Source organism: Cheilinus undulatus, linkage group 1 (assembly GCF_018320785.1).
Source record: "Cheilinus undulatus linkage group 1, ASM1832078v1, whole genome shotgun sequence".
Lineage (NCBI taxonomy): Eukaryota > Metazoa > Chordata > Actinopteri > Labriformes > Labridae > Cheilinus > Cheilinus undulatus.
Genome location: NC_054865.1, coordinates 49,631,151 through 49,645,553, shown reverse-complemented (window position 1 = coordinate 49,645,553; position 14,403 = coordinate 49,631,151). Strand labels below are relative to the sequence as shown.

The 14,403-nt window shown below is 38.8% G+C and overlaps 1 protein-coding gene across 6 annotated transcripts in view; it reads left to right on the top strand.

The window, feature by feature from the left end:
- LOC121507429 (C-myc promoter-binding protein-like) overlaps positions 1 to 14,403 on the top strand; it is a 114,666-nt gene that overhangs the window by 50,717 nt on the left and 49,546 nt on the right. For 4 of the 6 annotated variants that reach the window (XM_041783763.1, XM_041783787.1, XM_041783755.1 and 1 more), the window contains 6 exons: positions 45 to 189; positions 569 to 744; positions 1,179 to 1,279; positions 4,496 to 4,711; positions 13,856 to 14,001; positions 14,319 to 14,357. In XM_041783763.1, the coding sequence (XP_041639697.1) occupies positions 45 to 189; positions 569 to 744; positions 1,179 to 1,279; positions 4,496 to 4,711; positions 13,856 to 14,001; positions 14,319 to 14,357 (823 nt within the window). The remainder of the gene's footprint in view (positions 1 to 44; positions 190 to 568; positions 745 to 1,178; positions 1,280 to 4,495; positions 4,712 to 13,855; positions 14,002 to 14,318; positions 14,358 to 14,403) is intronic. The other 2 variants (XM_041783796.1, XM_041783779.1) reach the window with 1 other exon arrangement.

Genomic DNA, 14,403 nt, shown 5'->3' with positions numbered 1-14,403 from the left:
GTTGACATTGCATTTTAACATTTTTTTCCTTGTGTTTTTTCTAGTGGTGGCAGATTTTCCACGCTGCTTCAAAACCTTGGACCAGAAAACGCTGTCACCCTGCTGGTGTTTGCAGTAACTGAACATAAAATCCTGGTCCACTCGTTACGACCCGCGGTGCTGACCAGCGTCACGGAAGCCCTTGTGTCTGTAAGTTGATGCGTTTATCTGATCAACTGATCATATACCTTATTGCCTTTTTTCTGTTGTTATTCTGAAATCATCACTGAAATACTTTGATTTGGAATAATACATTTCTTTCTTTATATATTGAATTATCATTATTATAAAGACCTGATGCCGTTGTAAGCATAACTGCATTCATCTTTGTTGGTTGTGGAGGGGAAAATGGAGTAAAGCTTTTGCAAGAAGGGAACACAAGTTGTTGACAGAGTATCTTCTTTAACAAATTACCTTTCTTACCACTGATAGTATTTCTTCTTCTCATTTTAGTCTTAACCATCCTGCTAAATGGTATTCAAAAAACATCCAACACTGAACAAGGATTCCCTGACTTTGTCTTCCTCAGATGATTTTTCCGTTCCACTGGCCGTGCCCGTATATCCCTCTGTGCCCACTGGCGTTAGCTGACGTGCTGAGCGCCCCCTGTCCATTCATTGTAGGAGTGGATTCCCGCTATTTTGACCTCTATGATCCTCCACCTGATGTGAGCTGCGTGGACCTGGACACAAACACCATCTTCCAGTGAGCACAAAAACCAGCTTTTACCTTGATCTTTTTTTTTTTGCACTTTATAAATATTGTAAGGCATCTTTGTGTGTGGTCAGTGAACCCCACATATCCTCCGCAGCACTTCCACCTAAGAGCTCAACATTGTTTCCTTGACTGTTTTTTCTCCTAAACCACATTTTTGACAGGTCATGGGTTCTAAGTTTAGAGACGTGGAGCCTGAGTGGAAATGGTTATTTTTGTAGTGTCAGACTCGTTTATGAAAAGGAGAGTATATTTTTTATGGTGTCTCAGGTAGGGTCAGAATATTTTCAAATCATTTTTGGGCTCATTAACCAGCCAGGCAGTGTCAGGGTGGTCTTAACTCCTCTGGACTGACTGCTGTCCTTGTTGGTTTTGGCCTCTTTAAAGCCTCTGCAGAGCTGAATGTGTGTTTCTACTTTTTCCAGCAATGAAGATAAGCGAGCCCTGACATGGAAGATCCTGCCAAAGAAAGCCTGTAAAAACCTCATGAATGTGCTGAGCAATCTCTACCAGCAACTGGTGGATGGTGAGTACTGAGCAGATGAATGTAGCAGTAGAGAGGGGGGATTTCAAAAAGTATGTCAGTTGTTTAGCTTTGTTTTGATTTTATTGTCAATTCTGCATGAAAGACTAGGACCGAGATCGAAAACCAGTTTCATATAGACCCAGTTCTGCATCAACTTTTGAGCATATTCATACTGCTGTCACTGTCTTGTCTCCATTCCCAAACCCAGTAAAACAATGCTTACCTTTGGCAAACGCACCAGAAGGCTATCAGCATGATTAAAATAAACAGCTTGCCATGATCATTGTTATTTTAGAAACGTGAGTCATATGGGTTTTTGTTAGTCCGAAGGAACACATGCAAGATCAGTGTTTTCTCTAGTTCCAAAAAAAGTTTGACAAAGTTTCTCCTTTTTTAAAATGCCAGACAACTATTCATCCTGGTTTTATTCCTCTTCCTGTCCTATAATCATGTTGGGTCAGTGGGTTTACCCATATATTCATTGTCCATCACAAGTAGTCAAACAGAACAGCACCTTCCTGAAATGTATAAACATGTCTTGTAAGACAACATTATAACTGTATACATATGCTTTTTCTTCTTGCGGCGAAGGTATGTGCAAATTCAAACTAAACTGTGATTTGTTTGAAATGTACGTTGGCATATTATTGATGTAGGTGTGACATCTTTGGACCAATTTGGTGCTTTATGTCCTAAATATAATTGAAAATGACAAAATATCTTTTGCTGATTCAAGTCCTTACATACTGTGTTGTTCTTCATTCATCATCGTTAGTTTAGCCTCCTTTGTGTTCTGTTTATTCTTCATTCAATCTGTGCCGCTCTCTTCTCCATTTAACTAATTAAAAGTCTGCAGTAATCTCATCATAGTTTACATCATAACAATTTCCTAATTACCCATCGGGCTTCTGCTCTTCATTGTGTTGTGTTGTCAACTTCCTCTGGTACTAGGGGTGGCCTTGAAACCTGCTGTTTGTTGAGCTGTAGAAATTGAATAAATGGATTTTCTGATTCAGTGAAGTTGAAAATCTACCCACTTTCTGCCAGAACTGCTGAATGAATATTGATGTGACCGCCAGAGGTTCAGTTGAGACATTTAAGCCCTGTGGCACTTCAGAAACTTGGATATCAACTTCTGTTTATTCTTCCTAAGTATGTAAGTCTAATCCTTATTTGCAGTACAAACACCTCAACATTGACAGCAGTGCACTGGTGTAAGACCTCTAAATGCATATCTTATGATCGCTTTGAATAAATTAATCAAAATGCAAATGATGCTTTATTTAAGACAGCAGCCTCAGTTTGAGGTCATGATTTGAACTTTATGTTCATGTGAACACTGAGATTTTTAACTTTGGATTTAGTAACAGAGTTTTGACCATCAAAGTTTGTTTAAATGTGATAAAGTTACAAAAGCTGCATACACACTGGAACGCTTTACAGTCACTGCACACTATTAGCATTAGTAAAGGGATACATGAAGGTTGAAGGTTGCACATGTTTTACTAATGCATCAATGAAGCTTTAAAGATGACATAATTGATAATACTTTATAGAAGATGAGTTAAGTATTTACTAATGCTTTACTGATTCTTTATCAATGCTAAAAGTGTGTAGTTATTATAAAGTATACAACCCATTTACTTTTCCTCATGCTGGTCACCAGCCTGGTTACACACTGCTGTCGGATGGCAACCCATTCTTCAGCCAGCATTTGTCAGCCATTGTGGTTGTGTTGGTCACTCTGGCACGAACAGCATGCCCAAGCTGATCTCACAAGTGTTCAGTGGGGTTAAGGTCAGGACTGCTGGCAGGCCATTCCATCCTCTCCACTCCCAGATTCTGGAGATAGTCTCTGATAAACCCCGCTCTGTGGGGGCGAAGGTTGTCCTCTTGGAGGATAGAGTTTAGTCCCCAACTGTGGAGATATGGTATCACCACTGGTGGCAGAATCTAATCTCGATATTTCTCTGCATTGAGATTGCCTCCAGTGATGACAATCAGGCACCCTAACTGTCTGCACCTGGGGCTACCAGAAGCTCAAAACACGAGTCAGTTGCAACAGCAGAAGACGCTGCTTGGTATCGGCACAGAAAATGTGGCAAATATTTCATGATTGCAACCCACATACTCAGCTCTGCTGCTCATTCCACAAATGCATGCTCCTTCAAATGTGACACCATTTAAAAGGGAAATAAACAGGCTTTCCAGTGGTATAAGATTTATTACCAAGAAATAATCTACCAAACACCAATTTCCTTACTTTTTATGTTAAGTTTAGTTGGTTGCTAACATAAGATAGACTGTTAAAAATATCCATTGCATGGGAAATACTTTGCATATATTGGGGCAACATCCCATAGGCAATGTCTGGGAAGGGTAGAACTTTTCGACATAAACTACAGAGGGTCATTGGAAAAATGCTTTGTATGCCACATTCATTATGAGCCAACCAGAGCAACAAAACAGCATCACTTCGAAGAGTACACTCCATATTGAAAGCTTGGCAAGCAGCCATTAACATTCACTGTCAGTTCAGCCAAATGGTAAATTAAACTCTCGCTGAAGCCCATCAGGAGAAGAGCAAAAACATCTTTTCCACAAGGAAATCATTCAGTACAGTTCTTTGCTTGGCTTTTAACAAAGAAACTGATCAAACCGTAGTGATAGCTGCGTTAGCACTAATCTCTTCACTGGCTTTTATGGTTTCCAGGCTTGCAGTGGCTTCAATTAAACCACACTGGTGGCTACTGCCTCTTTCTTTTTTTCAAATGAAGCTGATTGGTCTGATCATTCTCTGACCGGGAACAAGTCTGTCAGCTTGAAGCTTTGATGGATCTGGCAGATAACAGATGTAGAATCTGACCATTTGTTGGCTTTGTAAAGATAACTGGTTGTGAGTTATGCTGTTAAAATGTCCCTATATCATATCTAGACATTGCTGAACACAATATGAACCACACTTTTTTCTCCTCATAATTAAACATCTTTCAAATAGTTTCATTTTGCAACAGCATATGTGACTTACTTTGACTTTAACATAGCATAACAGGGCCATAAGAATCGCTGCACAAGAGTTCAACATCTAATATGAGTGACTGACGGGGTGTTTGCTTTGACATCTCTTGTTATTAGTTGGCCACAGTCTTGCACCATTATTCTACACAGTTCAGCCGTTTCTTTGTTTTCACTTGTCTCCTTTGTCTCCGTCTTCAGGTCAGTACCGGCCTGATGGGCTGCTAGAGCTGAGCATGAGTGACACATCAGAGCTGAGCTGTGGAAAAAGCCTCCACACATTGGAGCTGGAGATCCAAGAGGCCTTTCTGCGCTTCATGGCAGCCATTTTGAAAGGATACCGATCCTTCCTGCGACCCATCACCCAGGCACCCTCAGAGAAAGCCACAGATGCCAGCTCACTTTTTGACTTGCAAGGTATTTGAAAGAGTGTCACAATAATGTCACTCTGACATCTTGAAGTGAAAACTTTGAATCTGTGTGCAGCTTGTTAGAGTTAGAGAACCCAGCCAGAGTCACACAGGAAACGTGAATCCAGCTGTTTTATTCCCCTGCAGCCTCCTCAAACTTCTTATATGAGAACAAAAACAAGTCCACGGTTCACAGCTGAGACTCGAGCTAGTGTGTTTTCCCTCTGAAAGAAATGTATCTGAACAATAATTCCCGCTGAAATGTTTTCTCCGTCACAGATGGTTGAAGCTTTTCTGTCTTAATTCCAGTTATCTGGAAGGTTTCTGTCATATGTGAGACGAGGTACTCCAACACCGAATCGTGAGAACATTTAAGCTCTTGGTAGAATTATTGGTTTACAGAGCTTTCTGGTAAATAAACTGAGGAAACACATAATTACTGCAGATCTCAGAGGGTGGACGACTCAGTCACCATGATTTAGAGACTTTTGTATGTAGTCATTTGAACAGAATATAATCAGAAGGGACTTAGGTTTGTTTTGACAGGTTTTCTGTGGACGAACCAATAATGAATGGAAAAAGCTTCTAAATGGATCTTGCCTTGAAGCTACAATATTATGAATTTTTGCAATTAAATATCTCCATTAAATGAAGAATGACTAATGCTCTGTCAGATGTATTTTTTAGTTGAGTGCTTACATTACCTCAGATATTTCTAGTAGTTTTCAAAGCTGCAGAAATCTTTTGCCTCTAGAGTTTTAGCTAGAGATGGGCAGATGCGCTTTTTAAAAGTTCTGAGCCGATTCTGATAGGTATATACAGTGCTTAACAAATTTATTAGACCACCTGTCATATTTGTCTCAGAGACCATCCAGCATCATGAAGTGCTTTAATGCGGACTCTTTCATTTTCGGTGAGCTCTCCACGTTTTACCATTTTGAACAGAAATGAGGAATTTCAAACTGAATTCACCTTTTTATACCCAAATTTGAGCCAGCTCAATGGGCTTCTCTGAAAAGTCAGAAATTAATCAAGCACAACATTCAACCACTAAAACTAATTTTTCTGTTCAGGAATGCAAGTAAATAACTATAACTTGACATATTAATCAAGAAATATTAATGTGCTTTACTGTTTTTTAAGTTCTTTTTTGTGAATCAGTAAATTTGAAAATTCATGGATAACAATAATAATTATATTTTAGTATGAAAAATATCATTTGGGTAAAAGAGCTTCTACATATTGGTGTATTAACCATTGCAGAAACATAAAAAATGATTTTGGTAATTACCAATGCTGTTAATTTAGGGCAGCTGTGGCATAAACCCTACTTTGGGTGGTGGTCTAATAAATTTGCTAAGCACTGTATATGAATTCAGATATTTTTCAAAATCATAATAAATATTCAAATTGTTTTTGGTGGTATTATGTGTGAGGTTACACAAAGCCTAATAAACCTGAAACAGTATTTCTTATTCAAAGACTCAAAAACTATTTTAAAATGCATAAAATTTATTATCATTCCTAGTAAATGTGTTTAAACTTTGTGCTGACTTCACATAGAAACAGGAAGCAGCAACAAATGCCATGTTTTCAAATATTATTTGAAATAGCAGTGTCCTAGATGGACATAAATAAAGCCTTGCTTTTTGTTTAACAGAAGAATACAGCAGATTTACTGTTATTTGATTTATCTGCAGTCTTTAATGTGTGCCATTGTGTGTTGCACCTACTGCACTGGTTCTCAGCTGGTCCAGTCTCAGGACACACCATTCTGCCTCATGACAAATCGCAACCCAAGTTTCCAAAAATAATTTTAACAACTCATATTTAGTTAAAGACCCTGTAAAGTGAAAAACAAAATTTGTGCCTTAACTCACTAGATATGTTGGAGTATGGTTGCTGTAAACGTGAGAACCCTAAGATCTACATGTGACTGAATTCTGGATTTGGACCGTTAGAAAGTTTTTCACCTTCTTGGTGAAACCTGGCTTGGTTTAATGTGGGCGGGGCCAAATGTCATGAGCCCACAGTAGGGAATGACCCCACCCCTTGAATGCTACAATATAAAATCACAGAGCAGTTCATCTCAGTACAGTCAATTGTTAGTTGATGTCAGTGCCTTTATTGAAAGAAAACAGTCAGTTGAATGCTGTTTTTTTGTTCATTGTGAGGTAAATTTGCCAAATCTATCACCCACATAACCTTGCAAAGCAGATGGATACGCCCATTTCCTTGTTTTTCACTGGCGAATCCATCTTGCAAAGCTTCCATCTGAACTGTTTGGGCCCGGTTAGAAAGTGACAGTGTAGATGCTGTTAAAGCGCCAGTTTTATCAGAACTTGACAACATTTCTTTGTTAAAAGAAGAACAAAAAACTGCAGTGAGTTGTTTTCTTTTCAAAAACGACAAAAGTCAAGTACTTACATGTCTATAGTCACCATGTTTAGTGTTATTCCTCAGTAGCTGTGCATGCGCAGCTCGATAGCGGCTACGTCACGTGTTTTGTTACTCTGATAGGCCCGTAGGGATGTGACAGACAGAACGTTCACCCAATCACCCTCCGTGTTTTTTTCAAAGCCTCTGCCTTTTCTCAAACGTTTCCTATTGAAGCTTTCTCAGAATATATATGTGAAACAAATCCATCTGGTGTGTCAGATTATCAGCCACAGTGGTCTATGGATCATTTAAAGCATCATAACAGAGATTTGAGTCAGAAAACGGACCTTGTCTCTTTTCTGTCACAGAGCCAGGCAGCTGCATTCTGCTCATAAGGTCAGCATTTAGATTGTAACATTTTTTTAAATCTGAGAGGACTGTAATTCTCCTGAGTGGGGGTGGCTTCATCTCATTCAACAGACATGCCCCACCATCTTGGAGCAGATTTTACTGCCTTATTTTCATGATTTTAAAGCTTAATTTGATAAACGTAGAGATGTTTTAGTTGACTGAAATTTGACAAGCAAAACTAAATACAGATTAATTTTCACTTTACAGGCTCTTTATGTTGCAGTTTGAGCATGATTTGACCAAAATACATTATATGAAAAAGAGAATGGACAAAACTGACAGGTTTTATACCCTCTCTCCCCATCATTATGTGTAAATTTTTGCGAGTTTTCCAGAGATCTTGAAAATTACTGCATTATCATGGTAAAAGTAGCTCTTCCAGTTCAAGAAAAGGAGATAAATTAGTTGAAATATTGATCAATCATTTAAATGTATCCAATTTCACAGTAAAACAGGGTAAGATAAAAGGTATGGATACAGGTCCAGTAAAGACTTCAGGACTTTTGCCATCATTTTTTATAGACACTTAGTCATGACCCTCTGAAAACTGCTCCATGACCCATTTTTGGGTCCGAACCCACCAGTAGGAACCACTGGTCTACGTGACCAATCCAGTCTACAAATAAATATAGTAAAGTCTATAATAAAAATTGTACAAATAAATGTAATGATTCATGCAAGATAGAATATGATAGACTATAACATAGTTTTGATTAAATAGGAACTGTTAAAGCAGATTGCAGCACGGACTAGTGAGTTTTAAACAGACTTCAGTGAAAAGGCTGGTATAGCAGATCAGAAAAGAGTTTAGTTTGCTTCACTTTTTTATCATTATTCATTTAAAAGCTGCGACTATGAAGCCAGTTCAACTCATGCTTGTAAATTAACAGTGCATGATTACCACTAATGAGTCCATGAATGTATAAACTAATACAGTGTCTTCTGTAGCACCTTCCCCTCTACAGCTGGCCGGCCTCATAAACAGATGGTGTTGTTTAATACATGAGCTCTCATAAGTGTCCATCCCTACCTCTGAGTAAACATGCACACATGGTTTGGGTAGGAAGGCTGTGGTTTTTGAAGAGGCTGGGGTTGGAGGTTCACGTCCGTGTGCAGACTGGAGGGTGCTCAGAGTGTGGCCTTTGGATGGGAGCCCATGAAAGCTGGTTTACATCACATCTGAAATGAGTTAGGCTGAAATCATGGCTGCTCTGCTTGGGGAGCGCCACAGCCAAGGTCATGTCCGGTGTGTTACATGATATAGCTGCAGTATATTTTATGATGTAACCGCTCGTGCCTTGTGTGTGAACCTCAGAGCCTCTACACGACGATTATCTATAACAAAGAAAAATTACAGAATCTTAATGTGAGCTTGGGGAAAATTTTTATGTCTCTCTGCTGCCTTGTGAAAACCACGCTCTCCTCTATTATATCATTACAATTCTTTTAGTCAGACATCCATGACTTTAGCTGAATTATAAATGTCTTTTCTTCCCTGTAGAGGTGAAAGACAAATAATTACAAAACATGCATAGAAATTACACAACTTAACTTTATGAACTGTTGATTGTTTTGGTCTGTCCTGTCTGCTGTAAGAGCTGTTAGGTAATACTCCATGGCTTTGAACATGTCATTGAACTTTAGATGTTTACAGTGTCACACGTTGGTCTAAAGGCTGAGATTCAAAGTCCAGTCTGTTTTTCTTGTATCTGCACAAAAATGATTGAAACTCAAGACCTGTTACAAAGCTGGAGCTATTTTTAGTAGACCTGTGAAATGTGACTTAAAATTTTCTGTCGTAATATTTTTCTGTTCTATGTGGTAAAGGAATTACATTACAGGATATCAGTGCAGTGTTGGACTGCATGTACAATGGCATCTGGTGGAGCCATCAGCTTAGATGTAACTTAAGTATAGCAGAAAATTTGATTAGAACATGACCACATTTATTTCTAAAGTTAAAAAGAGCAGCACTGAAAGATTTTCATGACATTAAAGATAATTTTACTCTTCTGCTGAGCTGCTAGAGCTTCAGTTTGCAGTCAGTCAAGGAAGGGGGGCTTGTACTGTAAGCTGGTAGTGACTAGCTTGGATGTAGCTGCAGATAAGCATCAGGTTAATCCGACCTCAACCGCATTTCTTTGTTAAAACAAGAGCAAAGAGCCACTCTGTAAGCTCCTCATGGAGAAGAACACGTTTTCACTCTTCTCCTGATTGGCCTCGGCATAAATTTTATCCAAGTCTTGCTTTTCTGTTGATAGAAACGGCAGCGTTTGCCTTTCCAGCTTTCTGGAGCTGCACATGCCTATTACCTCATTTTTTCTTGTTGCTCTGATTGGCCCTTAATAAATCCGACAGACAGAATGTTTGTCCAATCACCCTCAGAGAATTTTTTGAAATGTCCTGTTCTTTCCAAACACTTTCTCTTGGAGCTTGCCTGGATGAATGTGAAATACATCCATGAAACAGGTATATGAAACGGTCTATCTGGCATGTCAAGTTGGCATTGTAATATCCATCATGGAATGATGCTGCGGGGTCAAAGGTCACAGACATTTAATGTTGTTTTATTAGCCTTGCCCCTTACATGCAAAGATTTCTACAAGCTCTCTGAATCTTTTGACGATATTGTGGACTGTGGTGGAGTATCTAAATTCTTTTCAGTTGCATGTTGGGGAATGTTGTTTATAAACTGATGGACTGTTTTACCACACAGTCTTTCACAAAGTGGAAAACTTTTTGTCATTGTTAATTTTAAATGATGGAGCCTCAGTCACTGGTTACCAGTTAACCTCCTTACTTGTGGAATGTTTCAGGTGCTTTCCCAGTCTTTTCTTGACCCTGTCCCAACTTTTTCAGATCATGTTGCAGATATCAAACTCAGCTATTGGATATATTCTGTTTTTAATTCATGTTTTACACAATGTCACATTTTTTTTGTTTTTGGGTTTGTATGTTTAAGCACCATGACCTTTCATCTCCCTGTTTCTCTCTTGCTTTGTTGTGTTAAGCTGCTACTGAAAACACCTGATTTTCTGATGTGGCTGTCTCACAATAAAAGGATTCAGCAACATAAGAAAAAGAACATTATTGAAGAGCTACTTGTATTTATCCACCATCACAGCTGGTAGGTTGAGCTAACAATGGTGTCAGTTGTGCCTCATTTGTCCACAACAACCAAACACATGTTTTTAAATCAGTGGTGACTTTCAAAAATCCATGTTGTGGCTGAAGTGAAACTAATGACTTTATCTATGCCTGTTCACCTCCTGTCTCTCTGTTTTGATGAGAGTATTTGATGTATGAAATGAACAGAAAAAAAACACAATAATGGTTATTAACTACAGCCCAGCCGATATGGGATTTTTGGGGCCGATGCAAATACTGATATTGGGGGCTAAAAAAAGCTAATATCTGATATATCGGCTGATATGCGATAAACTGGCCAATAACGATATATCGGCTGATACATGAAATAAGAACAATGATATACACAGGACATATACTGTACGTGAACAGAAATTCTTACATTTATATTATCTTTGTTTATTTCACAAAGATGCAACTTAGACGACTTTAAAACGCTGTATAATAGTCTTACATCAGATAATGGTGGACATGTGAATTAACGGTTGCATTTATCGTTGTTTATTCTCTACTCTTGAGTCTCTACTCCTCTAAGCAGTAGAGACGCAACTGGTCGACTACAACTTCCACAATGCTTTGCATGTCAAATACAGCAGCCCACTGAAGACAGTCAAAGTGCATGTAACGCTGTGGATTTAATCTCCAAAGACCCCGAAAAGTCACCAAAGTTCCGGGCTCGCTACACCGGCGTCCTTTAGAGCTACGGAGACATCAAGCAAACGAATGGCAAAATGGTCAGCTTTCAGAGGAAAAAAAGAGCAAGTTTCTATGACTTCTGGTTCAAAAGTAATCAACGTTTTTATAAACTGTGTCATGTATTGTTGTGTAGGACAACACTGTCCTCAGAGACTCCGGAAAGTCAGCCAAGTTCCAGGCTCACTAGAAAATGTTGAGCTACGAATGCTTGGAGGACATGATTAGAAAGGCACAACGGAGAGCTTTCATAGATCAGTGCTGCGTGAGCTCTAAGGGTTAATATATCGGCTACATATTGGCCGATGTTGATTAATCTGTGATAGGCTATAATCAGCCTGATTGATCAGCCCGCCGATCAATCGGGCCGGCTCCAGTATTAACGTCACATAGCAAGGAGCACTGGTTAAAAAACAATTGATACTTTGAGTTTGAGAGGCAAATGTCAGGATTTAGTGTTTTTCTTAGCTGTAGGAAGTGTTTTCCTCATTTCATATCAATGTTTGGCCTCCACCTCTGCACTGAGCCAGTGCTCATCCATCCAGCTGTCAGTCGCACAACAGAAGTGAGTTGTTGGTCAGCGTAGCTGCTTTCAGCATCTATTAAGGAAGCTATTCACCTCTTTGGTGCACAAATAGGCCATTAGGCTAATAACAACATGTTAGCTTACATTATCCAAACCAAGACAAATGGATTTTGTATACATTGAGCTCTCTGAGGGATAATGGATTTCCTGACCACAGAATCACACACATTTGGAAAATGTCAGTAAATTGCCCTGAGGATGTCTGCTTCTTTTTGCAGAGATAAATATAGCAATAAAAACACCAGCTTCTCTGTATGAAATAATCAATGATTCAATTTTACATTTGTCAAGAGAGTTTTTGTCTTGTCGTGGCAGCCACTATGACAAACATGTTTATCATTGCTGTGGAAATGCTGAATGTATGTCCAAGACTGATAAATAAGGACTGTTTCTAGAAGCTGCCATTCTGTTGCTGTATCTCATTCATGTTTTGTACTGCTTTCTTTTGATGGGCCATGATTATTCCCTGACATCAGCTTTTCCTTCATAACTTAAGACACAAAATCTTTTCTTTTGAGCACAGATTTGATGTTTGAAAAAGGAAAAAGTTGCACAGTGCTAGATCAGGTGGAAAGGGAGGTTGATCAAGCAAGGGTTTGTTTTTGGTCCACAAACTGCTTTACTGAGAGTGCAGTGTGAGCTGGAGCGTTGTCCTGATGAAGAGTGAAACCATCTTTCCACAATTGTGGTCCCTTTCTTCAGACTTTTCCCACAGTTTTCTAAATTCTGTTTGTAATAGTGTTGATTGTGACCCTTCTGAAACTCACTCCTCCAAAATAAATCTTTAATGTCAAAGAAAACAATCAACATGGCTGTGAGTTTGGGCTTGTTTGTCATGCTTTCTTCATCCTTGGTGACAATCGTCTTTTCTAATGCATTGACTGCTGTTTTGTCTCAGGACTGTTTTGAAAGATACAAGTTTCATGGCATGTAATCAAATCTAAAATTTTTGGGTTTCCTTCAATTTGTTCCAAAATGTCTCCACAAATGTACTTGCCTTTTTCCCTTTGATCATGAGTCAGAAATGTTGGGCGACTTTATCACACATTTTTGTCATGTTCAAATTTTCCTGCATAATTTACCAAACTGTCTCTTCGTCAATGGAGACCATTTTTGCTTTCACTAAATCTTTAGTTCCATTCAAACACACATGTACGTGACATGCAGTGTTCTCCATACACCTTAGTTAATGTATGAAAGGATTCAGCTGCAGTTTTGTTCAATTTCAGTGGAAATTTCAAGTCAATGCATGGTCCTTCTTTTGAGCTAATCATTTTCTGAGGCCTCAGCAAAGAAATCAGGTCATAGCTGTGGCACACATTGTCAGTTTTTGGATATTGTCTTGATTAAAAACCCCCTTGCAGCAGAATCAACATACTGTGTGTTTGATTTGGGACCCAATGAGATTCTATGGTTTTTGGAGACAGCCTCAAGTGGGATCTCATTGAAATGCAGTTTATTTTGATAATCAGTTAAGCTGCTGCTCTTTTAAATCTTACCTGAATTATTGTTGACATTAATAGTCATTACAGTTTTTGTTTCAAAACTTCACAAAGCTCCTTCTGGTATTTTCAAACACTCACAGTTCTTCTTTTGCAATCCCTGACGTTTTTTCTATAGCAGCATATTCTGACTGATCTCTTAGTTTCTTCACATTTTCTGTCCTATCTCAAAGCTTAAGTGCACATTCACTCTCAGCTTTTATAAGTGTAACTATTCAGATTGATTGAAGAAGGGATTTAAATTTTTTGTTGGGCTGCTTTTATGAGGTGTTTCCTCTCTCCTTGGTTGCAACGCTGGCGGATGGGAAAACAGCATTTTGTCTTATTATACATGCAAAATGTTAAGCAGAATCTTGACTCTAGTAAAAATATTTTGGTAAATGCTCAGACATCAATGTCTGAAATAGCTCAAACACTTCTCATTTGTCCTCAGGGTTCTTGAAGAGCCGCGACCGCTCTCACCAGAAGTTCTACTCACTGATGACCAAAACTCAGATGTTCATCCGCTTTATTGAGGAGTGCTCTTTTGTCAGCGATAAAGACGCCAGCTTGGCCTTCTTCGATGACTGTGTGGACAAGGTAACAGCACTTTTACTTCATATGAAACAAACAGTAGATGATTTGAATTCATGGTGTAGTGAAATGAAGCCTGCAGCATAAAAACACTACTTTTTCCTCTCGGGCCGTTTCTTTCTTTTCATTTTACATTTTTCCGTCTTTTGAAGTTGTCCTATCTTTGTCTCGGGGCGTCTTTGTGCTTCACTTAACGCAGTATTAGAAGTTTCTCCTTTCCTGTGTAGCTTGACCTTTCTTCTGCAAAACTTTTTCTCTTCTCTCTGTTGGAAATGTCCTGAGTGTTTCTTTCTCTTCCCTTTTCTATATCTGTCTGTGAGCAGCTTTACAATTCAGAACGGAGTGCAGACAAAGCAAGCAAGGTGAGTTTTTTTGGTATTTGATTTTTATTTTCACATGTTGTTGGTA